Raw genomic sequence first — 27480 nt, forward strand, 5'->3', positions numbered from 1 at the left:
ATATCCAATTGCACTAACAACACACATTTTGTCCTGGTGAGCTGGGTTCCGTTCTTTTGATGGATTAAATCAGGAGAGAAGATTTGCCTTGAGAATGTAATTTGCAAACAGGAAGATGGGTCAAAAGTAGAGGAAATAAGGAAATCCAAACTAGAAAGTAGTTAGTGCAAGTCTTGAAGATCGATCATTCAGTGTTAACGTGCGTGTAACACACAATGGCACGAATTCATGAAGGTGGTTTAAACTTAGACCATGGTACAAATTTAGACCATGGTCTTAAGTAAGCGTGAAATAGGCGTACATTTGACATGCGCATATCAACGTGTGTTTGTTACTGGACATCTATTGCCGTTTGCAATCTGTCAATCGTATTTACGCAGAAGAAATTTGCAGAAACCATGTTTTGAATTTAAACCATCTTTGTGAATTGGGGCCAATGCATACCACCTTGGTAGATGTTTTTGCTTGTAATCTTTACTTGTAATTCATCCCTCTGTGGTCACAAAAGTTATGAGACATTGGTTTGAAAACATAATGATATTGATTTTGTTTTTGTCTGTGTTCTGAGGAAGAATCCAGGCTCTTTCTTGGAAATGTCCTATGGGAATGCATGGAATTGGTTGTCTTCGTTAAGAATTCGTGACAGTGTCAGGTACTACTGCTGACACTAATAAGGGCCAGACTGTGTATGCCTCACGTTTAGGCAGCCATTACTCTGGAATAGTGAATATCAATACCGAGTCCTGCATTTGGTGCCTGCAAGATGAGCACCTCTTGTGTGGCCAGTCTCAATTTCAATATTGATATGAATTATGGCTTGTTGAGTAGAAGTTTTGAGGAAGGACGCAATTTCATAAATATCATCACATTAATATTTTAATATAAATGACAACCTCAGTTGCAAGCTCTATGTCCCTAAAGCCAGGCTGACACTTGCACGATTTTGTGGCACGCATTGGCACGACTCGAGTCGTGCCAGTACGCAAACTAATCGTAAACTGGCGTGAAGTGTGCGTTTACGACTAATTTGCGCACTGGCATGGCTCGAGTTGTGCCAATGCGTGCCACAAAATCGTGCAAGTGTCAGCCTGGCTTTAGCCTGTCTGTGTGTTTTATGTATGTTCATTTGTGTGTGTTTGTGAAACTTTTTATATCCAGATTGATTTCCCATCAAATAATGTGTTTTTTCTTTTCCTTCTTGTCTGTTTTTTCTCTCTCCTTTGCAGAAGTATTCGGCCAAGGGGACAATGGGTACAGCACATTTAGGTAAGCATCTAATTAAGATGGCTAAGTAAATATGATTAGATGATTAAAAACCGGTAATGGGAAACCTACCATGTTGGGGCCGCAGATGGAGAATGAGTCTACATGAAGTCTTGTCAGTTGTTATCCTCATTAGATACCTTCCTGTCCCCTAATAGATATCCTTGTTTGAAATTTTGAAATCAATTTTCTTTAACCCGTTGAGGACGAGTCCCGAGTATACTTGGGCAGGAGTCTAGGAAATGTGTGTTGTAGCAAAATCAGCCCATCTTCATTGGGTTAATACTCACAAACATGGATACTGACACAGTAGTTTTAGTTTGATTAGTGATACAAATGCGACATTAAAGCAGGACTTGAAATGTTTATCATGCTTGCTGAAGGAGGAATCCTAAACTGTTTTACCAGTCATCACAGTGTCCACAAGTCAATCAAGGAGTACCAATTCATTTTTACTGCTTAAAGGGATCGTACAGTTTTGGTTGAGACCTAATTTCAGGTTTCTAACATTTTTTGGTGAAATAATGAGAAACCTCTTATGAAATATGAAAGAGCATGTAATTCTATGAGGAATTCAACGTTTATTTGATGAAAATTGGTTTTGAAATGGATGAGATATCCTAAAAAGAGCGATTCTAATAAAGTGTGGGACCCAAACTTTATTACGATTGCTTTGTCTTACCTTGTTTTTGGATGTTTCAGTCATTCCAAACCCGATTTTCATCAAATAAACTTTTAATTCCTCTTTAAATGGTATGCTCTGTACTATATCATAAGTGCTTTCTTGATATCTCGCAAAAAGTTAAAAGCCCAATTCTCATCTCCACCAATACTGTACCATCCCTTTAACCTCTGAGCAAGCAGTGTGGAAAAATATTGCTGAGTAGTTTGATATTCATTCCTCTGCCCCATCGCCACTGAGCAAAATTTTGGAAATAAATTCATTTGAGAAATCACTGATTAGATTATAGGAGCTGAGAGAAAAATTTTAAAACTTTTCACGGTTGTCATGAGACAGAAATCAGAAGCAAGTCATTTTTGCCACATACTGTATAGCTTGTAGCCAGTTTTCATGTGCTGAAAGGCTTGCTGCCTGAATTATACTACTGTATTTGCCAAATATTTCACAATGTTTTTATTTTTGTGAATTTCACTATGTTTTTATTTTTGCGAATTTCACAAGTCGAGTGCTATTTGCAAATTTAAAAATCCACAAAAATATTAACTCTTATCCCGACATGAATGTGACGTGCATGCATACATTTCTCTGTTCAGTACTGTACTCCACAATCTCAACTTTAACCACTCTAGACATTGTTGGGAAGTCCCGATTTGTGAAAATTTAGACTCGCTAAGTATATGGCGTATACAGTACATTGTAATTTACAGGTCAGTGGTTGGCAATTCAAATGTCAACTGTTATGATTTGTTTATAAGGGAGGCTATGATATACAATGTACAGACTGGGTAGAAGATGGTGACCTCTACGTGGTCCATTCTGTGTGGAATTCATCCCTGTTGGCTCATCAGTCAACATCTATCCCACAAATTTGGTCTGTGCATGTGGTTACGATAAGAAGACAATTTCAAACTACACTGAGCCAAGAATGCCCTTGATGACACTGTGCACAAATAATGGCTGCTGTATTGAAATGCTGCCCCTCTCAAGAGTTGAGAATAAGTCATCCAAGCTGAGGTAGTTTGAAGTGACCCCTAAAGCATCCTCTCTCTCTCTCTTTCTATCCAGAATTCCGGCCCTGGTGTGCCATCGGGGCGTGTTCATGGCCTTCTGCGAGGCCCGGCGGACCTCGTTCCGGGACTGGGGCTCCAGCATGGACCTGGTCCTGAGGCGGGGACGGCTGTTAACGGATAGAGAGCAGGACCGAGAAATAGAGTGGGGCGACATCCAGGTCGTAGCATCCATGCCCGGTAAAAGGTAAGAGTCGTAAAAAACTTTTCCAAGAGGACTTCTTAATTTCCCTCTCTCGCTCCTTTTGAATCCTTCCAGTCATCTACAGGTGTTTTTTACCTCCGCCAAAGAAGGAGGAGGTTAAGTGATCATCGGAATTGGTTTGTCTGTTTGCAAAATAACTCAAAAATTTCGGTACGGATTAAAATGAAACTTGCGTAAAAGGTTGATATTGACACAAGGAACACCTCATTCAATTTTTGTAGTGATCCAGGAATTTTTATGGATTTTTGAAGGATTTTTCATCTTTTAGCATATAAGGTCAATAAACTTGGGGGTTCAAGCTGCGCGTACTGGAGGTTTGCATACATGCACTAAAGAACGCGCTCTGCTCGGGCAAGGTGCAGTGCCATGACGTAACAAAAGGCTTCTATTCTTGGAAATTGCATGCGTACGTGTAGGGTGGAAATAAGTTACTGGCTTGGCGGAGGTCTGTGCTCTCCGAGTGCTAGTTAAAGTACTGGTAGTTATTAAAGTTAAAGTAGTTATTGCCACTTTACAGTGGTTTCTTGTTCTCATCAGTATATTTTTTTTTTCAAGAGGATATTGTAAATTATAAATGTATGCCACCATTTTGTTTGTGCTTACTGAGTTACAATTCATGTAGCATGTGTTTATGTGTGTTCTGTTTCTGGCACCTAAGGGAACATTTTGTTCAGAGTTACCTCATAAAGTGCTGGCTTTTAATGTGCAGCATACATTCACATGCCGTGTGCTTATACAGTTGGGCCGTGACGCGAGAAAAGGGCCCTTAGCGCCACTGCGCGCAAACGCCAGAAAACGGCGCGGAAGTTTGACAAAGCAATACGCGCAAAAAAGATCAACTATAGCTAACTGCGAGCTCATGGATAGACGCATAAAAAAGTGACAGGATTTGGACAAAACATGCTTTTTTGAATGTCGTTATGGGGTCATTTAGGATTGGAATTTCAGGAAAAGGTTTGCATTTCTAAATACGTCAGAGTTCCTTCCACAATGTGGAGGTGAAAACTCATTTTCGGTATTTAATGCCCTAAGGGCCCTTTTCTCGCGTCACGGCTCAGTTGCATTTAAATTTTATAGCTGTGTCTTAATGCAATGTCTGTAGTTATGAGTCTTATTGACTGACACAGAGGGAGCAAAAGAGTCTGAATGTACACGTAATCCCCCCCCCCCAAAAAAAAAAGAAAGAAACACCAAGTATACTTTTTATTCATTTGCTGTGAGCAATTTGACCAAATTTTCCTCATTTGCCATGGAATGGGTTGGCATTCATACTTGCATTTTGGGGTTTATTCAGACATCCTTCAACCTTCTGAGGATGTGCTGATTTTACCTTCAAAAATGCACATTTCCTTCAGATGCCTGTTTGAGAATACTTTAGACTAAGTAGTCTTCAATGGGTTGTAGTTCGTAGATATGACTGATAAACCGCAGTCCCAGACATGTGGTCTAAGCAGAATTACTATTATTATAATCATATGTGCTATTGTATTGGAAGTCAACAGGGATTGTGCAACTCAAGAACAGTAAACCCCTCACAGCCGCTTGCTAAGTGTTACAGCCACATGTACGCTTGCTGCAGTACCAGTAGTCAAAATAGCAGGCCACAACTTGTGTAAAAGGGAATTCCATCTTCATATCATGCCACTTAATATGAAGACTTTTAGACAAGAAAATCAGTGAAAATTTGGGAAAACATGAGGCATGTAATAAATATTATGAACTATTAGATTTCATACAGTAAGTCAAATTTTGCAACTCCATGTGGTGTAGTTCTTGAGCAGCAGTCCATTTGGTGTGTATACAGAAATTAACCAATTTTCATATTTTCTCCAAGAAAAATTTTCTGCACACCTGTTCTTGGTATGTAATAAGTGTCAAACATTTTTGTATGTCCTCATTGGTGGAAAAGTACTGTCTGTGCCCATATATTTGAGAAAAAATGGAAATTGGAGAATTTCTGTATACAAACTAAATGAGGGGCTGCTCAACAACTACATACATGTGTCACATGGATTTGCCAGTTTGTCTTATTATCTAAACAGTAATAGTTCATAACTTTTTATTCCTGTTTACGTGTGTCCGATCTTTTTTTTAATGAGGTTTCAATAATCTACTCCTGTTTGTCCTGTCTTCATACAAAACAACATTACATCAAGATGGACTTCCCCTTTAAGACATGACAATGGAAGAGACTCAGAGCTGTAACCCCAATTAAAATGTCTGGCCATTGATTGAAATGAAGACTTCATTACAACCGAGACCATAAATTTGAGTTTGGGAGACAGCCCAGAGACAGTTTATTCTCGGGGAATTAATTCTAATTGGATTGCTTTACAGTGGAGCAATACATACATCATAGCAATATGACCTTGTCAGCCAATTGTTACATCTCTAAATCAATTGATTATTAATTCAAATTGACTGATAGCAATCAATAAGTTTTGAAGAGGAGAAAAAGAATAGTATGAGACTTGTCTATTCTTTTTTTTCCTTTGTCTTTCAAAGGTTTACTTCTTTTGTGCGTGACTGCTGTTATAGGATCATACATGATGCTAACTGACAATATCATTCAAGTACAGTCCAACCTCTCCTATCCGGTCTCCCTTTATACGAATCTCTCTATTATCCAGATGCGTTCTCCGTGTGATTTTTTTTTCACTCTGATAATTATGGGGAAAAGGGGGATTTCAAACTCGTACAAAATTTCTACACGAACTCACATGAATTACATATTATTCCCAACATAATAGATATACATTCACATCTAATTTTGATGTATAATAACATGCATTCAGACATTCACTACCCCAAATCACTGCAAGAACATGGACAGAAAACTTTTCATGAAATCAGGGCATGATACAGGCGATCATTAATTGAGCAAATTCTCAGAGAATTCTGAACGCAGATCAGCTGACGAGGATGTGACATGTTCTCTCAAACTTGTAGCTACCATTGGGTAGGTAACTGCGTGTGTCGATAGACATTGTGTCTCCCATATCCGGCTAAATCCCTTATCCGGATGAGCGCCGGTCCTGATATGTCTGGATAGTAGAGGTCAGACTGTAGTGATCAGGATGTGAACACTAGCATCTTTTTGTTGCATTGATTGATATTTCACAACTTCTCATGAAGATACCTTCAGTTTTGTGTTGTGTATTTCATTCATTGTATCACATAAATTGCAAGCAGGAAGATCACACACAAATTTGTTTAAAGTGATACTTCACACTGATGTGAAATTCTACAAATTCGTATCTAAGCCTACCCTGCCTTTCCTATCTACCCATGAAACACATCTGAGGATTCATTAAGTGCAAACTGTAATTCATGGTTTTTTATTTTGTGCAAATTTCTTGCAAAAACTTGTTTCCTAAATGAACAACGATGACACAAACGTAATGTATTTAATCTTTAAAGCTAAAGAATGCTAATGTTGGTTCTTGTAAAAGTATAAAACCTGTTTCTCATTCTGTGGCTGTGACCCTAACTGCCAAATTAATCACACAGTGGTCAGACGCGTCCTGATTCATAAGAATATATGGTGTTTGCAGTACTAAATGAATGTTTTTAAAACGTTAACTTTACCTTTGAATAGAAGATTGGAGAAGCTAATCGAAAGGCAGCCGCCATTTCCTGGAATCTCTTTGTAGATCACAAGAATTGCTTTTACTTGACGCTCCTTGCATCTCTTGCAGTCGTACCAAATCAAAATGAAGTGTGGTGTGTATGTACCACAAACATGGTGAACACAATGGCCACGTTCACACTGGCAAAAGATTGAGAAATTTAAGATAGCGAAGTCTTCGGGATCTTTGGTCATCCATTCACACTGGCAGTCAAACTTCTGGGATGATGGGTTGTTTACTATATCCATTGTGCATTTCCCCCAATACAATTTGATCTTTTGGAAGACTGAAAGGACAAGTTCACCTTCATAGACATGTGAGTTTTGTGAATGCAGCAATATCAGTAGAACACATCAGTGAGAGTTTAAGGAAAATCGGACAATCCGTTCTTAAGTTATGATTTTTTGAAGTTTCTGCTCAGTCACGGCTGGATGAGAAGACTACTATAGCCTGTGATGTCACATGTGTACAACGATATAAAGAAAGAATGGAGAAAATTCAGCACATTTTCACTTTTCTTGCATAACAAAAGAACATTCAACTTCTCTCTTTCAGAAAGCAGGGGGAATAATATTACCCCTAACATATGTCAGTAACAAATTGAAGAAATGTGCACTTTACTTAAAAAGTAAAGCTTTGTGATGTCTCTTTTTATTTTCCTTATATTGTTGTACGCATGTGACATCATACACTGTAGTAGTCTTCTCATCCAGCAGTGACTGCGCAGATACTTAAAAATGTAATAACTTTTGAACAGATTGTCCGATTTCCCCCAAACTTTCACTGATATGTTCTACAAATTTTGTTGAATTCACTCACTCCACATGTATATGAAGGTGGACTTGTCCTTTAAATGAGAGATAACCTTGCCCAAGAATTGCTTCAAACAAGCAGTCTATTAGAATCTTTGCCAAAATGAAAATTTTGTGGTGTGCATATTTTACACTGGACTGACATTTATATGTACTAATATATGACAGTCAAATAATAAATGTTCATTGAAAATTTGTTCTTTTTCAGCTGAATGGCCTGATAGTGATTAGAAATATAATAATAGCCCTAAAATTCTATCAAATACTGTGTTTTGTATGATTTCTAGACGTGATGGTGAGCATATGTTATTTGGACTGATAAAAATATGACAGTTTGGTCAGTCCAAGCCATATTAAGGGCCAAACACTTATCTGCTGTTTGTTAGACTGAGTGAAATATCAGTTGGCAAATAAATCATGGATGACTTATAATGTGGTTGAGTGCTCTGAAATTTAATGTTATGTACACATTGATGTGCATTGGGCAATACCATTAATTTAGGCAAGTGCTATAACATGGAAAAGAAGTGGGATGTTAAGCTACTCTCTGTGGGAGGGAAATGATTGATGCTGTAATAGTTAGGTCTATCATGGTATGATCACATGCTGTGTCAACAAAGAGATTTTAATGGAACATGGTGCTTATTAGTATGACGTAAGACTGCCTCCGTAGACATGTGCAGTTTCAGCAAGGCACAATAAAAGGACTTGCCAATTATGTCTGTAATGGGTACGGTACAAATGAGCAAATTTGATTCAATCAGCTGAAATGTAAATCAGATACAATACAATAACTAGAGTACAGTCTCTCTCTCGCTTTGGACTGTTATCTAATGAAGATATCGAGTTATATTCAATAAAATATTACAGCGCAGTGCGGAATGTATGCAAATGTCATGCTAGGGAATGATTCCTATTGATTTGTGTCTTGTTATCAGTAAGTGCTGGCAGCTGGCTTCCTTTGCAATTACAGTCGCCTCCAAATTGGATTGTAGAGCATTATAGTACACGGCAAAAGGTTGGACGGGTTTTGGCGAATTTAGCGTTGCAATGAGCGGGCGTTGGAGGAGAGTTCAGCTCACCTTGAGCTCTGTTTAGTTAGTCCTGAAGCATACCCTAATGAAGATGAATAAGACAAATTGTGCTAAATGAGTTGGCATGAGCCCGGCCCCCCATTTTGTCATGGTGTGGCAAAAGGGGGTGGGGGGGGGGGGGGAGGTTGCAAGACAGAGCTTTACCCCACTTAGGGATTTCTCCCTTTGAACTGGGAATCCTCGACGCTTGTTTTTTCGGGTTGGCTTATACTACTGTGCATCGGAACCGCGTTGATTGGCCGCTAATTTGTGAATCGATACCCCTCCTGTCGGACCGGGGCGGTAATGGAGTGCCCAGAAGTAAAGGGATTTCAAGTCGTTACCAACACCTGGATGACTCGACTGAGCTTTGTGTTGGAGAGAATGGCATTGTAGACAGTAGTGATAAATGAATGCCTGTTATTTACAGCTGTTGTTTTTGCCCTCCCCTTCCCCACCCCCTAAAAAAAAAGAAGGAAAAGAGAAGGACTCAAAGGCCTGAATTCACGAAGGTGGTACAATTGAAATCATGGTTTAAACCATGGACAATTTGTATGGAGCGCCAAGTGTCGCATGGCTTATTTCGTTACGAAATCAGTCATTTCGTCGACGAAATGACAACATTTCGTAGACATGTACGTAACTAATAGTGTGTACATTTGTGACATGGTTTCATTTTGATTTGTGCTTAAATCGTAGGTAGTGCCTTCTGGTTCTCTGCTGATGATATATTATCACTTCTTGATGTCCTTCCACACGTGAAAGTGTTCAGTTTATATGTGATAAATATTGTGAGAAATTGTGTCTATAGACACGGCAAACTCAGTATGTTTGGCTCTTTATATCTTTCTTGCTTGTCCTGAGGAAGTGCAGTTATATTCATATGCTCTGATATTTTGATGTTAAGTTGCCCATTTCATCTATTGAGTCTGTGTTAAATTCATATGTAATACACTTCATTATCACTGCATGTGCTGTTAAGTTGATGTCGAAGTTAATACATTAAACTTAGAAGTGTACTAGTCCTTTCAACTGAAATCCTTATTTCTGCCTTGTATTTATTTTCCAGGGGAGGAACTTGTGAAACAGCATAGTTTCGATCATTCTATGATAAATTTGTACTCCTCAATTACATGATTGCATGGGGTTCAAGTTACTGAATATACGGCATAGCAACATCCCCCATACAAAGAGTGTTTAACATGAGAATCATGAGTAAACACAGAACCTTTTGTGCACGTCTAGACATGCACGAGAGAAGAATTTGCGGCCATAGTGCAGCGTGAATTGCAGCTTTTCTACCACCTGATCTGAAAACGCTCCTATGTTCCATGTTCTTGCAAAAGAGCTGCTGAATGTTTGAACACCTGCTTTAGGTGCAAATGTAATGGCTGACAATTCACGTCTGTCATTTTGTCACGCCATTATCATACATCAAAACCTGTCCTGGGCTCATCGTTTCAATAGTGCGACATTTTCCAACAGCTTTGGCAGTTGATATGATAATGATGATGGGTTTGGGTCCTTTCTCGGGCATCTGAATTTGTTGGTGTTTTTTTTTTTTTTATAATCTTTATAGATATGGTACAGACATCAGGCCCGAGAGAAAAGCAAATAAGTGCAGTAGTAATAATTTCAAGCAAAGGATATGAGCTGATTTCGGAATCACAAACCAGCTAAAGTAATTGCTTTAGCTTTTATGAACGGGGGGGGGGGGGGGGGGGGGGGGTGATGAAAGAGATGGAGAGCGAGAGAGAATTAGAAGGATCGATCAGGCAGCAAATTAATTTCCTTAGAAAGACAAACATGACCTCAAGACAAAAGCTATAATGAGTTCTATTTGATTGGGCTGCCTTTTCTTATTTTTTTCTCCATTTTCTTCTTTTTCCTTTCTTGCTGTGACATTTGCAAGATATCATCCCAGGCTGGGTAGTTTAGGCACTCAGCCACTTTTGCATGATGACCATGCAACTGCAAATATTTGGTTAAATAGTGGGTTATGGCAGCCAATAACACCTGTGCGTGCTTATGCAGTGAAATTGACAATGTGCTGAATTGTTGGCATGCCTTCCATTTGATTGGTTAAATGGTATTTGCTGATAGACATCATGTAGAATGTAGTCCATGTCTGTTTTCACTACAAATTGCACATTGTTTAATGCTATGTTCATGACTTTGATCTGCATCGTAGCACGTCAGACTATTGCCACGTCACATTTTAAAGCGTTGACATTTCTGACTGCATGAACTAATTGCTGAGGATGTGATTATGTTTTAGAGTTTTTGAAAATGTGTTGATGGAGTGTAACTCAATTTAAATTGGTCTCTGAGCATAATGGCTATAGAGTTAATGTACTCTCTAAAAAAATCGAGTGAAAATATTCACTCTAAAAAGAGTGAATACAAAAAAGAGTGAATTTCGAGTGAGATTGGAGTGAATTTTGAGTGAAAATGCTCATTTTCACTCATTTTGGAGTGACGTCAGGGATCACTCGAAGATTTTGGAGTGATCCCTGACGTCACTCCAAAATGAGTGAAAATGAGCATTTTCACTCAAAATTCACTCCAATTTCACTCGAAATTCACTCTTTTTTGTATTCACTCTTTTTAGAGTGAAAATTTTCACTCGATATTTTTTAGAGAGTATAATGCACTTGACATTTTGTAGGAATGAGATACTTTGTATTCTAATACTTTATGGCAATTACAATGTACCTCCCAATATAACATCCTGTTTAAAAGATGTTTATAGTATGCAATCTTCCTTTTAGTGTGTTGTGGTGTTGTTTTACTTGTATTTCTAAAGCTGAAACTGACACACTGAAATGCCAAAAGCAATACTCAGATTAAAAGTTACAGATATTTTTAAGTTCATGTGTGTTTCTTGCACCAACACAAGAGACTTTCAAAACTAAACTAAAGACGTATCTATTTAATCAATACTTTGGTCATTTTTCGTAATTTCTTTATTGTTGTTGTAGTCAGTTGTATTGTATTACATATGTATTTTCTAATTGTATTGTTACAGAAATTTTTGTAAAGCGCATAGAGACTTCAGTGTAACATGCGCTATATAAGCAGAATGTATTATTATTATTATTATTATTATTATTTTTGAATCTGCAGTATTTCTGACAAACCCTTGCATATAAAGCATTATGGTGTCATCAGTTTTCATAATAGTCATCATCATGAATCAGCTTGAATTTTATTTGTTTGTCAGTAATGCTATGATGTGAGACAGACAACCTTGTTGCCATGGCTCATCAAAGGTTATTAAGAAGGTCTGATCAAGAGTGATACATTGGTTCTAGCCAGAAGAATTTGTAAATGTGATTTATAGCTTGTTTTACAAATGCAAATACTTGTGTGACAGCACTGTGCTATAGAGACACCTCTCACATAGATCTTTTGAATAATAATTGGTATGTTGTAAGTCCATTACATCATCAAGTGAAGCTTTAAATTGTTAGATGCAACACTTTCCTTATTCATTCAATGAATTTCAAATTGTACTTCACACTCTAGGAACAGTTTCATGAAATCTTGGCAAAAAAAGAAAGAAAAAAAAAAAGAGAGCAAACCTTGTCTTGTTGTTGTTGGCTGTGAATGTATAAGTACTTTACTTTCTCTGTTGCAGGAATTTGACAAAAATGAAAACAAAACCCAAAGATATTTTGACTGAATAAGGAATCAATTTGTGTTTGAAACTTGTGTGTAATACCGCTGTCTTCCATGATTTTTTTTTCTTCAAAGTGTGTGTTTGGTAGAATGCAATCTCTGGGGTTGCACCATGCTTTATTCAAACTAATATCAAATGTTAAAATGATAAAGATTTTTGATGATGACAGTGGCATGCCAAGATTGCATTATTGACTCTAAACACCCACACCCATGCATCGTTGTATAAATCTATCAAAAGAGATCTGTCATAAGAGTTGGTATGTGGTTGAAATGAATCCTTCAGAGACACACAGAGTTTGCAATGCACTCTAATATACAATTTACATGCCAAGTAAAAAAAAAACCCAACAAATTCTCGAGGTGAGCATTGTGGTCTCTTGTTAACCCACCAGCACCCATCTGCTAAAGATACCACTGAAATGGTGCAGGAACAGGTAGCTGATAATGATCATTATAGCCTTAGGATGACACTCATATGCAAGTACAGGTGTGTACAGACACATGGACACAGACACACAGACACACACAAACACACACTCACACACTGCTCTTTGCTTGGGGGGGGGGGGGGGGGGTTGGGTCTCTCTCTCTCTCTCTCTTTCTTTTTGGTTCATTGAAGGTTGAATGCTCCTGGATACAGCCAAAACCTATACCTCCTTGGCCAAACCTTTGTGAGATCTTTGCTAAAGGGAAATACTGAAATAATCACTACCAACAGGTGTTTGCTGGTAGATCAAGGTTGCTGCATACAAATGTACATGATCTTTTTTTTCTCCCTGTGTTTTTTATTCCACTCTTATGCAGATTTAATACTGAAACAGTTTTGACTTGCTTTATACTTATTGAGATGATATCATCATTTTTTTTTAATCATCACATGTTCATAACATCTTTAAAAAAAAATGCTATTTTGTCTGAACTACTGAAACGTTGACAAATTTGAGTGTTTTTTTTTCTTTTGAAGACCCGTTGAGGACGTGCTGATTTTGCTACAACAGACATTTCCCATAGACACCTGCCCAAGTATACTCGGGACTCATCCTCAACGGAATAACAGTATCTTCTGCCTCTCAACACCATCCACAACGTGCAATTTTACACCTTGTTTAACTAAACTTTATGAATAGAGAGAATAGACTCAGATGAACAAAACAGATTTTTTTTTTCACGTTTTCAATAAGTAATAATAATTGTCACAAGCACACATTTGAATTGGAAGACGTTTTGATGTCGGCTCTCCTATCAATCCCATTCATTTCTACACAAGTGTAAGAAAAAGAAATAAGGTTTTGGATCAGTAATTTGGGAGCTTCAATCCCTTTTCATCTGGAAGTCAGTGTTGCCAAAACTGCAGTACATTCCGTCTTGCTTAATTGACCTCGCATAAGTTGAATAATCGCCTGAAGTCAAAGGTCTTTTCAAGTTCTCCTCTCTCTATATTCTATTGATTTTAACCCTCATAAGTCATTTTTTCTCTGTATCAAAGCTATTTCTTCAGTCGAAAATAGATTGAACTTGGGCAAGGTTGACTGTAGTTTGATGCAAAGGATACAGCATATTCAAGTAAAAAAATAGAAGGAAATATAGCAAAGATTTAAGTACAGGTCAATGTGAGAATTGTGTGGCAGTGACACCAGCACCTCAAAATCATAATTTGCAAGGAGTCTCTGTGTTATATTTTTCACATGTTTTCCTCTGTGTACTGCTCATCTTGTCACTGGGGAGGGCCCCCGTCTGCTGGATGTGGGGGGGGGGGGGGGGGAGGGAGATGGTTGTATCTTTGAGAACTTCTTACCCCTGTGTATGCCCCTTGGTGCATTAAAGTGCAATGCCTATCCCATGTTCCGAGTGTAATCCATCAAACACCATGGCAGAAATGTCATTAACCCTTACTGCGCTCTGTTCGCCAATCTGCCCACGCACTCTTGAGTGCTTTTCTCTGCCAATTGGCACAGATATCTGGAAAGTTATCATCAATAAGTAGAAATTCCCTAATCCCCCTAATAGTAGGGCAGATATGTAGCAAAATTAGTCGAGATGCTCACATCCGGCGGAAAGTATGAAATTTTGCATACAGGGGTATTTTGGGGCGCTGATTTCAAAATTTGCCGAATTCAAGAGATCTGGCCACGGGTCGGCCGCCATTTTGAATTCCAATATGGCCGCCATCACAAAACAAATTCTAAGATCCCTATCTTGAGTTTTGAATGACCTGTAGCACAAAAATTTGGTACACCAGAGCATTTTGACATATTGAATGTCATGACAGATTCATTTGAGGTGTCTGACAAACATCGAATTGCCCCCATTTTGAATTCCAATATGGCCGCCTTGACAAAATGTTCAAAATCCCTATCTTGAGTTCTAAGTGGTGAGTGATGCTGAAATTAGGTGCAAAGAAGTATTTTAACATACTGAGTTAAAAATGGACTAATGCGATGTGTCTGACAAATGCAATGCCCGCTATTTTGAATTCCAAGACAAACATCACGACTAACATTCACGGGCATGCCAAAAAGTGCAGCAAAAATGAAGCATAACGCACCTTTCACTAACGTCACAATGTTAATACAGCAGCGCGCACTCAATCAGTTACAAACACGCGCTCAATCAGGTAGCCTAATTCACAAACCCGAGAAAGAGATTTTCAACACTCCAACATGGAAACTACGTAGGAAACTTCAAATTGACTGCCGTGCAGCTTGTCAGACGAATCAAATAAGTCTGTTATTGAAGTCATCATATCACCACGCTTTTAGGTATCAAATTTCAATGGCTTATGTCATTCAGAACTGAAGATAGGGATCTTTGACGGTGGCCATATTGGAATTTAAAATGGCGGCCGACCCTATGGCCAGATTTCTTGGATCCGGCAATTTTTGAAATCAGCGCCCCAAAATACCCTTATATGCAAAATTTCATATTTTCTGCCGGATGTGAGCATCTTTTTCACATATCTACCCCACTATAATCCCTATTGTGTCACCATGGCCTTCCTGTGGGACTAAGGCACATTGCTACACTCGAGTGGGCTTGCTAAATCAACAACTAGCCTAGGTCAAGTATGGATGAATCACTAAATGCTGATGAAAAAGCCTGGCAAGTTAACCCGTTGAGGATGGATTGATTTTGCTACAACACGCATTTCCCATGGGCACCTGCCCGAGTATACTAGGGACTCGTCCTCAGCGGGTTATGATACCATAAGTGCCTTGTCATAAAAAAGGAGAAAGTCTGACATTATGTAACATAATTGCAAAATTCAAGTTTTCATGCTGGAATTCATGCAAAAGGGACATTGGTTATTACCCAATTTGAGTATAAGGTCAAGGAACGATGTCATTGCCACACAACTTTTCCATTTGTTTGTACAAAGCTGTCATAGAAAAAAAAATTGTGTCATGTGTCATTGATTGAGGAAGTACACCCCTTTTAGATGTCAGCACTGCTAAATTACGTCATTCTAAGGTAGTTTTATACAAGTAATTTGTCTTCTTTATTTCGTAAAGGATAATTTCAGAAAGTTTGTGTGCAGACCATTCAATGAAAACCTGTGGGGTGGTTATTACATCATCGCCATTTAATTTGCATTTTATATGTTACTTTAAATATTTACCTTTAAGTTTAACATACAGTATGATTTTACTATGATATCTAGCAATAAAGTCTACCACATACATGTATTCCATGAGATGAAATACCACTGCAGTGTAAGTGCGATAAAGGAGAGTAAAGTTCGTTACATCCTGACAGGTTGCCGGCAATTTCGTTTTCCTTAATTCTCGCATTTTCAAATCATGCCACGTTACGTACTTCCTGCTCTGACCGAGACAAACACCTGTCGCAGGATTTGAGCCGGGATTCAAAGAAGGATGAATTGGGCCCGATAAGGGGAAGGGACGGGCGGCCGCATATGAAGGCTGCTCTTCTCTTGAGTATTGGCATCGGGCGTGTTAGGGGATCTCGAGCGCATTATTAGCGCGATATTTGTGTAGCGGGCCCTCCGCGCTCCTTTTGCGACAGAGACGGAAAGAATCAATCAGGATGGTGGCGGGAGATGAATTACGTTTGTAAAAAGATCCGAGCTGGATTCGATGAGGATGAAAGAGAAACGTTGAAGATGGAGGACGTTCGGGTGGGGGAGGGAGGAGGGGAGGGGAAGAAAGCCGCAGCAATAGAGGGGAAGGGGGAATACGCGTGGGATCTGGCGGTGTCCACATGTGGTATGAGGTGTCAGAGTGAGTTCGGCGAGTGAGAAAGGCGAGAATTACTGGAGGAGAAGAGGAGCTGCCAATAAACGCTTCCAAGGTGCACAGGTGTAAAGTCCTTTTAAAAACAAGGAGAGAGGGGGAGAGAAAGAGAGAGAGGGGGAGAGAAAGAGAGAGAGGGGGAGAGAAAGAGAGAGAGGGGGAGAGAGAGGTGGACTAGATGGAGGCGAAGTGAAAGGAGTAGGTGGAGGTGGGGTAAGGGTGTAAGGTTATTGGAAGGAAATATATTAATTGCATTACCCCTCTATGTGCTTTCATACTTGATCATAACTTGCCATGTTCTCTCATGGCCTCTTGATTAGTTCCTCAAACTCAAAATATTTGCTGCTCGCCATGGACAAACTAATCTAAACGAACATTTATAAGTTAATCTCCACTCGGGTCCAAGGATTATTGCAGTCCAGGTAGTACTATGCATTACAATGTGCGTTGATTAACCTATCATCTACAGAGTCGTGCCTACCATGTGCTTATCCTATGGGGACATAGAATGTCTCAGTGGTAAGGGGTTAACTCTTTATGTGTCACATTTGCACGCTCGACTCAGTCGACGGCGTGCCAACTTCACATATTCTGCTCAAAAGCACAAACCCGCCCAAATTGATTGATAGATCGCCAAATGCCACAGTACAATGGAAGCGTTTATCGCGATTCCTTTCCTGTCACTAGTAGCTTGCATTTTATGCGGTGATTGACTAACAAGCAGTGTTCCCTTCTGGATTTGCGTGTAAATTCTAAGTTTCTGTCAGTGTTTTGTGTGCAAAAGTCATGCCTTAACAGGAATGTAGCTGCTGGTCATTTGAAAGAAAAACAATCATAGACATGTCGTACAAGTTACATCAAAGCAAAGCTTAGCATTTTCTTTACAACCTTGCCATTATCCCATGTCCAGCTTAACTAAAATCTGTAAAAGTTACTAGATTTGAGCAGCAGAATGTTTTCTCAAAGCATGACTACGTTAGTATCTGAGAATAATGTGGCACACAGGGGGTTTCCAACGTGGCGCATAAAGAGTTAAAAAGAATAAACAGAAATTTCCATTTTGTTGGCTGTTCATTTGAGGACATGGCTCTGCTGAGTTGGGAAGAAGCATAGTATAGAGTTGAATAAGGAGGCAGAGCAGATGAATGCCAAATAAGATGGAAGGAACCATTGCAGAGTAACTATTGTATGATCTTCCAGAGATTCAATGATGGAGAGAGACTGGTGGTGATCAGTGTAAAAGATGTATGATGCAACCTGTGCATCATAGACTTATACCTGAGATGACTGGGGAGATGTAAAGCACTGGCAGAAATGAGAAGAAATATCATGTCCCCTCAGAAGGACCAAGAAGTAGAGGATCTTGAATTTTGCAAGTGTCAAACATTATAACCATCTTTTTGCTGAAGTTAGAGAGGGAGGAGGGGTGGGGTGGGGTGATTCTATCTCGTTTTTGTTGGGAGGGGGAGGGGGGAGGGGGAGGAGGTAGTGGGGTCTGAAATCTGAAAGTTTGCCAAAATTAGAGAAAGAGAATACAAGCTCCATCTCCCTTATACTCTGCCAAGCTAGAGGAGATGAGCAGGGTGCCGAAAGGGGAGCTGTGGGGGGATTTGGTGGGGTTACACTGGGAATCGATAGCAGCCTTGGACGGTTGGTGAGATCAAGGGTGTTGTGGAGACGAACAGGAAAAATGATCGTCAGGGGGACAAAAAAAAAGAAAAGAAGAGAGAATGGATAGCAGCCCTAGAAGACACCAATTCACATTCTATGCATAGCAGTTGGTAAATTATGCAAGCAATATGCCTGAACAGCATGGATGAATACATGTGTGCAGAAACTAGCAGCAAATTTTGAGGATGTACATGTACATGGTATACATATATGTGTAGAAGTGTAACCAACATGAATATGCGCAAGTTAATACCAACAGACTGACAGTTTTAGATAAATAATGTAGCAAGATATATTAAACTATGTGTATGCTTGTGCATGTCTCTGTGTATTTGATAAACAAACATAAATGTATTATAATATAAATCTATCTATGTGTTGGCTACATATATTTTGCATACAGAGTTGTATATAAACTACATATTGAATTAGACAGATAAATACATAGAATGAGAGATAGATAGAGAGACATAGATAGATGAATAATAGAATGGATGTATCTAGACAATATTGCTTCTACTTGACTTCTGAATGATGTCAGACTTAGAGAAAAAATAATATACAGATTTGCTAAATGAAATTGGCAAAATATAGGAGACTACAAATCTAATCCAAGACTGATCACGCAACTGGCATACTTTTGCTTACAATGTTAAAAAGATATTCCTACTGCACTGCATAAATTCACTTTCCATGAAATATGATGAATAGCACAGATGTAAACTTAATTTGTGAAGATTTGTTTTGGGCATTCTGTGGTAAAGCTTAAAATTATAATCAAATTCCTGTACAGTTTCAAAATACCACACACGTCTATGTGATGACTGCTGTCATTTCCTGGTATGAATGCCAGTGATTTTCTAATATTAATTCTTTCCTAAAATGACTAAAGACTACAACAACAACAACAAACAACCCTCCAAGATTTAATGAAAGATGTCATGAATTAAACTAATGTAACTTGGCGTCTGAGGATACAATTATATAGCAGTATTGCAAGACACTTTCTACATGCACTTGAAAATCGAGTTTGTGCGATTTCAGAGAAGGGGTTAGCTGCACTTGTGATGCCATGAGATACCCTTGTAATCTTGTCTGTGATCATCATAGCTCAATTATTGTCATCACACGGGTTATTCCCTCCTTGTCCTGTCAACAGGAGAATCCAGCAATAATTAGGGTGAATCTTCACTGTCTGAAATTCATCCCCATCGTCGGAAGGACATCGAGAACCTTTTGAGGTTGACCGGGAACGGTTGATCCTGTGCTGCCGGGACAGGTTGACTCGAAAATAACAAATTAAAGTGATGGTGGAAAGGTGGTACGTGCGGGCGCACAAATTTTCCCGGCATCTGTCATCGCTTAAAATCGTCCGCAGCCCTTCTCTGGGACAGAATTCCGTGACTGTTGCTTGCTGTAATACTAACATTGATTAGTTTGTTTAGAGAGAGAGAGAGAGAGAGAGAGAGTAGAGAAAGTGGAAGTACTCTTGCCTTTGTTGTAAATACACAAGCCTTGTCATCTTACAAATGAAATGTCTTCCTCGACAAGTTAATGAACACGCTGGTAACAGACAAAAAGTGAAGAATGCAAAGAGGAAAGGTGGCGTTAGCTTTCAGCAAGATAGTTGAGGTCTTTGTCAAGGTACAGATGGGTGTGAACTGCTTGATTGGCAGAAATAAACAATGCAGCATGACATTCATGCATTAATCATGATTTTTTTTTGGTCAAAAAACAAAACAAAAACAGAATGTGAAGATGGTCTCAGTAGCGCCATTTTCATTGCAAAGATTTTTAAATTTTAGCCAAAATCAGGGTTGTGTCATTTTGATTCATCATTCTCCCTGTAAAAACTTTGAAACTTCCTAGGTCGCACTTGTGTGCAAAGAGCTGCCCTGCGCATGTTATGTATGGTATGCTTACTAGTCTATGTCACAAAACCAATTTGTACAACGTGGCACACCACAGCTAGTAGATATCATAGCAAGGAGTGACAAAGGAATGATATAGAATTTCAAAAGTTTTTCTGGTCACCCTTCTTACTGCTCAACTTCGCGTCTTTTTGCAGAAAATCACACAAAGTATTAAATGCGATTTGGATTGTGACCCAAATCTTGCAAATAACGTTTCTGTTCTCATTGTCAAAATTTCATAATTTGAGTCGCAATCCTAGTGGCGACCTGAAATAATGCATTATTTTGAATGCAATGAGAATTTAGCTGTTGATTCAGACCCTCACTTTGACAAGCCCAAGGGTGTTGGGATATAGTCTCTTCAGTTCAGACCCATTTGTTGACAAGCACAGGGTTGTGAGCTGATTCTTTAGTTTCCCCAGTGTTTACATGAACAGAATGAGATGCAGTATGACCTCAGCTGCTTCTTAAAAGAACAGCTTCTTTCATCTTTCTGAGTTATAGACCTAATATCTACAAATTTAGTACCAAACAGAGTAGTGCCTTTTCCAGAGTAATTGTGTTGTGTAGGGGAAGACAGGGCAGAGACCCAGTGCTTGGACAGTCTCTACAAGGGCGTGAAGCTACGATTTGTTTGTGACAGCGATGTCATGAGATATATATCTTTCATTCAATTAATCCCATTCAGTATTGCTGGCTATCTGTCTAGGTTGGAGAGTGACGGTGTATTCAAAGTAATTGATGGTGGTGGTGGTGGTGGAGGGTGGGGGGGGGGGGGGGGGCAAGTGATGGGTGTAGGGGGAAGACATTCTCTTACGGGTACTTCTTTCATGTCGCAGCTGAAGGAGTAGGGAGGAGATAACAAGAGCGAGGCTCGCGGCATTCGTCCCGGCCACGAGAATATGAGTGACATAAAACATCATGTACGATAAACAAATCTTGAGTGGGTCGTAGCTGTTGTCACAGCAAATCACGTTTTACTCACCTAAACCCAGTCATCGACGAAGGAGCTAATATTTCATTTTCGTTATTGAGTCTGAAATATTTGCAGGATTAAAGGGAGGCTTTTTAAAAAATATATATGTTTGATGCCATTTTTAGGAATAAATGACACTACAAGAAACTTTGGTTATTTGACAAATACACTAGACACATTGGCTTGTATAATCCTGAAAAGTAAAGAAAATAAACAATAATCTTCTTTCCACTTTAAGTTTACCCAATTGCTTAATAATACATGTACCCTTTATTCAAAGCTGACTGAGATTTCTTTATCGACAATGATAGGCTTTTCTTTCTCTTTCTCTACCCTTCTTTTCTGAGTTTTTGAGCTGCTTTTTATTTGTTCTTTGTTCATGAGTATTTGATGGAATTTGTCTTCAGTGTGAGCATCTATTCATGAGCATAGGAATGTTTGATCAAAACTTCAAAATTATAAGAGAGTACATCAAAATGTACAGAGGATTTGGTGGTCTTAGCTCTTAGCAAAATAACCTATTCTGTTACTGAAAAATGAAAGAGAAATGGCGTGATGATATTAGAAATGACTTTAACCCGTTGAGGACGAGTCCCGAGTATACTCGGGCAGGTGTCTATGGGAAATGCGTGTTGTAGCAAAATCAAACCGTCCTCAACGGGTTAAGATAGCAGGCACTGGAAATAACCTTTATGTTTGCAGATCTTTTGACGTAAAAATTGTTTTTTGCCATTGCTCTAAACCCTTGTATTGGGATTGAATTCAGCATAGAGTTTAGGCCAAAATTACTGAGCTTGAGTCAACCAAAGTTGGGTTGTGTCATTGAGGAAGTCTGAAAATGCTTTTCAGAATTTATTGTCATATCGTATAGATCCCCACCTCATAATCCCTCCAACATTCTGTGTATCCTAGCATTTAAATACGTCGAGCTATTTTGTGATAGAGTGCTCTTTGCGCACCTATTGGTCCTTACATAGGATAAAGACTATGTCCTGAATGTGTGTACGTTTGTGGAAACAAAGATATTTGCAAACCCATTGGAAACTGTAGCATGGAGGTGAGATCACAAAAATTATTGAAGATGCATTCTAGGACTGGTAAAATGTGTACATGTGTGTGTGTATACTGTATTTATGTATGCATGTATGTATGTATGTATGTATGTATGTATGTATGTATGTATGTGTATATGCATGCATATATCTGTTTGTGAAAAAGCTCATTTTTGCCCCTCACCCCCATTTACTCTGTCCTGCTCTGTATTAAATGCAGACCACATAGTCCAATTTTATCATGCACACAGTATTATTTAAGTTCTGGCCTCCTTTTGTAGGCATCCAGGAACTGCACCATTGGTGGAGTGACACTTGTATGTCCCCCCTTTTTTTCCTTCTTCTTTTTTGAAAGGCATGTGTGTATGTATGTGTGGAGGGGGATGGCTTGAAAGAACATGTGAAGATAGAAAAGTGGAGGGGGGGGGGGATAAGACAGGTGTACTACCTTATCACTGTCAAGAGTGTGTATGTATGTGTGTGTGTGTGTGTGTGTGTGCATGCCTGATGGATTTAGTGCTACTTTCCTAACTCTTTGTCGGAGGGTAAGAAAGGGGGGGGGGGGGGGGCAAGTAGAAGAGAAGTGGGGCAGACAGGTTTGAGGTGAGAATGTCTGGAGGCTGGAAGCTTGTCTCTTCACAGGTCGGTCTCGTCTCGTTCTCCTGCGTCATGGCAACCTCCCACGGGAGTCTGTGCATTTTTGTTTTGTTTCATTTTGTCGTTGTTTTTTTGAGAGGGGGGGATGGGGGGGGGAGGTGTTTCGAGAGTGCAAATCTCCCTGTCAGACAGATTATCTGGGTTTATCTCCAGTGATGGGTATGAAAGGGCGGAGCAGGCCAGGGCTGGGGGTGGGAAAGAGGAAAGATGAGAGATACTCAGGGAGGAATGGGATATATTATAGGAGTGGATAATGTATGTTAAAGAAGGCCAAATTAAAACATAAAAGTGTAAAAGATGTCACCAAAGTGCTAGAGATGGTGTATCCAGGGTAAGGAATGTAAAGCAGGAGAAATACATGCCAAGAAAAAGTTAATCAAAGGGCCTAAAGAATTGCATATTAGTGTTATCTGTTAAATGCAAAAAAAAAAAGAAACTCAATGAGAAACGCATTTTTGTGTGTGTGTGTGTGTTAGCTGTATATTGTTGTTGTGGCATGTTTGCACTTAAAGGGATGGTACAGTATTGGTGGAGGCGAGGATTGGGCTTTTAACTTTTTGTGAGATACCAAGAAACCACCTATGAAATAGTACAGAGCACACCATTCTAAGACAAGTTTTAAAGTTTATTTGATGAAAATTGGTTTTGGAATGGCTGAGACATCAAAAAACAAAGTAAAATAAAGTGATCATAATAAAAGCTGGGTCCCACCTTTTATTAGGATTACTCTGTTTTGGGTATCTCAGCCATTTCAAAACCAATTTTCATGAAATAAACGTTGAATGTCTCTTAGAATTACATGATCTTTCATATTTCATAGGAGGTTTCTCATTATCTCACCCAAAACTATACGATCCCTTTGATGTATGAACATTTTTCTTAATTGTGGTCACTCCATCCAGTACAGAGTGTAATACATTCCTTTAAATTTTGATCACATACATGGAATGTGTGAAGAATTTTCTGTTTCACAGTAATTATCAGTCGTGAGTAATCCGTCATCTGCAATCATACTAATAAGGAGTGTTTGATCACAGTTTTACTAGTAATTGTTTATTCTCGTTCATATTGTTTAGAGGTAAAAATAAGCCATTTGCAAAGCAAGTCATGAGAAAACAAGCTAGTGTAAACACACTATGTAGTGTACCCTACACTCTTCTTTATGTGTGATGTGTTGACAAGTCAAATGATGTAAAAATTCATCTGTCAACAAATTTGAGGGCCAGCGGGCCTTCCTGTCACTCATCGCGTGATCAGGTAACATCCATCCTACCGCCAGCTTCTGGCCTGGGTACATTACGCTCCCCGCATTTATAGGCTCCTTAATGTGTGCCAATGATTTATGGTATAAGCAAGCGCTAGTACCGATCCGATCAAATGGATGGAATTGAGCATATCATTTCCATCTTCTCTCTCTCTCTCTCTCTCCCTACATCTCTCATTTTTGGCTCCCTCTTCATCTTCCTCTCTTGTTATCGGTCTTTTTTCTTTTTCACTCTCGTTCTCCATCTCTCTTCTTCAAATTCTCTGGCTCCCAGTGGTTTTTGATGCCCCTGATTCCCAGGTCTTCTCTTCATTTTGATTGTCTCCATTTAAGTCTTCCGTGCATCGATATCAGTGAAGGACCGAGATAGATGCTCCACTATCCCATCAAAAATAAAATATGGGGGGGGGGGGGGGAACTCTGTTGGTATTTTTTTCTTCTTGAGATATAATGCAGAATGTGAACCAATAATATCGTCAATGACTCATAGGCCTTATGGAGACTTCTGTCTGCTGTCCCAGTTTGTTTTTGTTTTGTTTTTGTTTTTGTGTGTAATGCTGAAATAATCTTTAGATATAAATGTGAAAGTCAAGCTTGGATACATACAATGCTTTAATTGCACTTTACCTCAAGCAATTAATACCACAGGGGGCTTTATCTAGTACGTCCACAAAAAATACTGCTATGAGATATGTGTATGGCATCATTCCTATATCCTATTTTAGAAATGTCTGTATTCATCATCATTACACATTCATTAAAACTTTAGTTTTGGTGGAGTACCAAGCTGGATGCTCGACTATCTCGTCAAAAGGGGAGGGGGGGGGGGAGTGCCATGTTGGTAGTTTTGTAGATATAATGCGGAATGTGATCCAGTGATATTATCAATGACTCATAGGCCTTGTGGAGACTTCTATCCTGCTGTCCCGGTTTATTTTTGTTGTTGTTTTTTATGTCTGTAATGCTGAAATAATCTTCAGTAGATATGAAAGTCAAGCTTCTAATTGCATTGGTCCAGTTGGAAACCATTGATGGGATATCTGCTGTAATTACAGTAGGTTCTTTTCGTATCTTTTTTTTTTTTTTTTTGCTGATGCTATGTACGATATACACATCCTCTGAATACGCGACCCATCTATATATATGACCATGAATTATTGATGCGTGGCTATGTTACACTTTCCGCATGTTTGCGCACAGCGTTCTCGATGTGTGCTCGGATGATTTACGACATGAGTAGCGTGACCAATCCGTTCCAGGTGAAATGCATCTACATTTCACTCTCGTTCCTGTGGTCTTCCTTTGGCATCTTGCCTTCAAGCAATATCTCATATGTTTCATGATTTCTAAGCCTTTTCCACTTTAAGTATGTGTAAAAACTGCATCGCTTTCTTTGTGAGAGGAAGCCGGGCTCGACACACACACACACACACACACACAAATATTCCTAGATTACTCTGATTCTAGGAGTATATAGGTGTTGCAAACACAAGATAAATGGCAATATCTCTTTGTCAGTTGCGGATAGTGTATGTGATCTTGTTGGTGCCTTCTTTATGAATAGAATTTACTTAGTGCTGGTTTACTTGTCTGTGGTAGATATGAATGTGGCATCAACTACTGACTCTGTCCACATGGATATCTCATCAGTGCCATTTATTTGAAAAAAAAAAATTGACTGTGATATTGATGATGTATACTGTGTGGTTAACCCATTGAGGACGAGTCCGGAGTATACTTGGGCAGGTGTCTATGGGAAATTTGCGTTGTAGCAAAATCAGTCTGTCCTCAACGGGTTAATATGTGCCCCTCTTGCCTCCAGTGAAGTTTCCCAGGTCAACCGTAGCTCCTGTTTACACACTCTTTTGGACACTCATTATCGCCATCACTCATCCAGCTACTGTGTTTATAACTGGATGTAATATACTCATTACTGCTAGTGATCCTGGATATGAACCAATGATTTATGATGCAAACAGCTGCATGGTCACTGTGATGAGCAATAAAGTGGAACTAGAAACGAAACACATCATTTCTGTAAAATATATGTTCCATATGATATACACACACATGCATGTGAATGCATGTGTGAGTGTATCTATAGGAGTGTGGTGCAAGTGACATACAGATAGTGTACAACACACACTGCATAGTCTCACCGCTAGCCCCTTGAACTTGGCAGTACTTTCGTGTGTTCACAACCTGGTACTGTATACGCTGTTATTTTTGCGTACAGATATTTTCACGAATGAGGAGACCATAGGCTTTTTTGCGAGGAGTTGTTTTCGCTAATTGACGCAAACGCTTTACATAAATGTACTACTACCCAAGCGCATGGAGACATTTTTGTGTGTTGTTAAATTCGCGATCCCACTGTGATTCGCGAAATTTGTGAAAATGAAACCCTTGTGAAAATAACAGCTTATACAGTACATTGTATGTGCACTTTCATAATCCCATTACAGTTCCTGTTTTAGTGTAATTATAAATTGTCAAATTTTGCACGAGAATGCCTTTGATTGTGCATATATTTTGCAACTTTTTATTTCTTATCTAAAGTACAAAATATCTCAAATGGCTAATGACTGGACTTTATTTTTCTGAGTCATTGCCATATATTTTGGGAAAGGTGTCGCCCATGACCCAATTAGCCCCCAAAGAATGGTTTTCTGCAGAATTATCAGATTGTCCTTAAATTGGCACTTCTGACTTTTATTGTGTATATCAAACTTATACTGAAAGATTAGATGTGACTATTTAATTATTAAAATCTGCACAAACTCAGAAAGAAATTAACAGATGTTTTCCTTCTTGAGAGAGATATATAGACTTTAATCTTTCAAAATTTGTCGCCAATTTAGGGATCAGTTGAATAGTTAGCAATCTAGACACTTTTGAATATTCAACAGTCAAAATGAGCAAGTATACATGAACATCAAAGGGTTGCATGTCACACGTCTGACACCCACGAGTCATAAGTCCCGCAAGCTCGACACTAGGCAAATGAGGCCCATGAGTCTGACAGTAGGCAAACAAGACCCACGTGTCTAACACTAGGCAAAGAAGGCCCATGAGTCCGACGCTCTGAGGTAAACAAGACCCATGACTGCGACACTCTTTATATCGTGGGGCTCAATGTACAATATGTAGCGTCGATCTTGTGGGCCTTTTCTGTCTAGTATGATTCATGGGCCTTATTTGCCTGGTGTCAAGCTCATGGACTATTTGACTCGTTGGCTGCATGTCTCATGGACCGTTTTTATTTTCGTGTTGAGTTCATGA

General features: G+C 39.1%; 1 protein-coding gene across 1 annotated transcript in view; it reads left to right on the forward strand.

Annotated features, from left to right (window-relative positions):
• LOC139715847 (sialidase-3-like) overlaps positions 1-27480 on the forward strand; it is a 96091-nt gene that overhangs the window by 39141 nt on the left and 29470 nt on the right. The window contains exons 3-4 of the mRNA XM_071627382.1: positions 1227-1266; positions 3011-3199. Of these exons, the coding sequence (XP_071483483.1) occupies positions 1227-1266; positions 3011-3199 (229 nt within the window). The remainder of the gene's footprint in view (positions 1-1226; positions 1267-3010; positions 3200-27480) is intronic.

The sequence above is a fragment of the Diadema antillarum genome, unplaced genomic scaffold (genome assembly GCF_040938485.1).
Source record: "Diadema antillarum isolate AM-2024a unplaced genomic scaffold, OU_Dant_1.0 scf00000057, whole genome shotgun sequence".
NCBI classification, from domain to species: Eukaryota; Metazoa; Echinodermata; class Echinoidea; order Diadematoida; family Diadematidae; genus Diadema; species Diadema antillarum.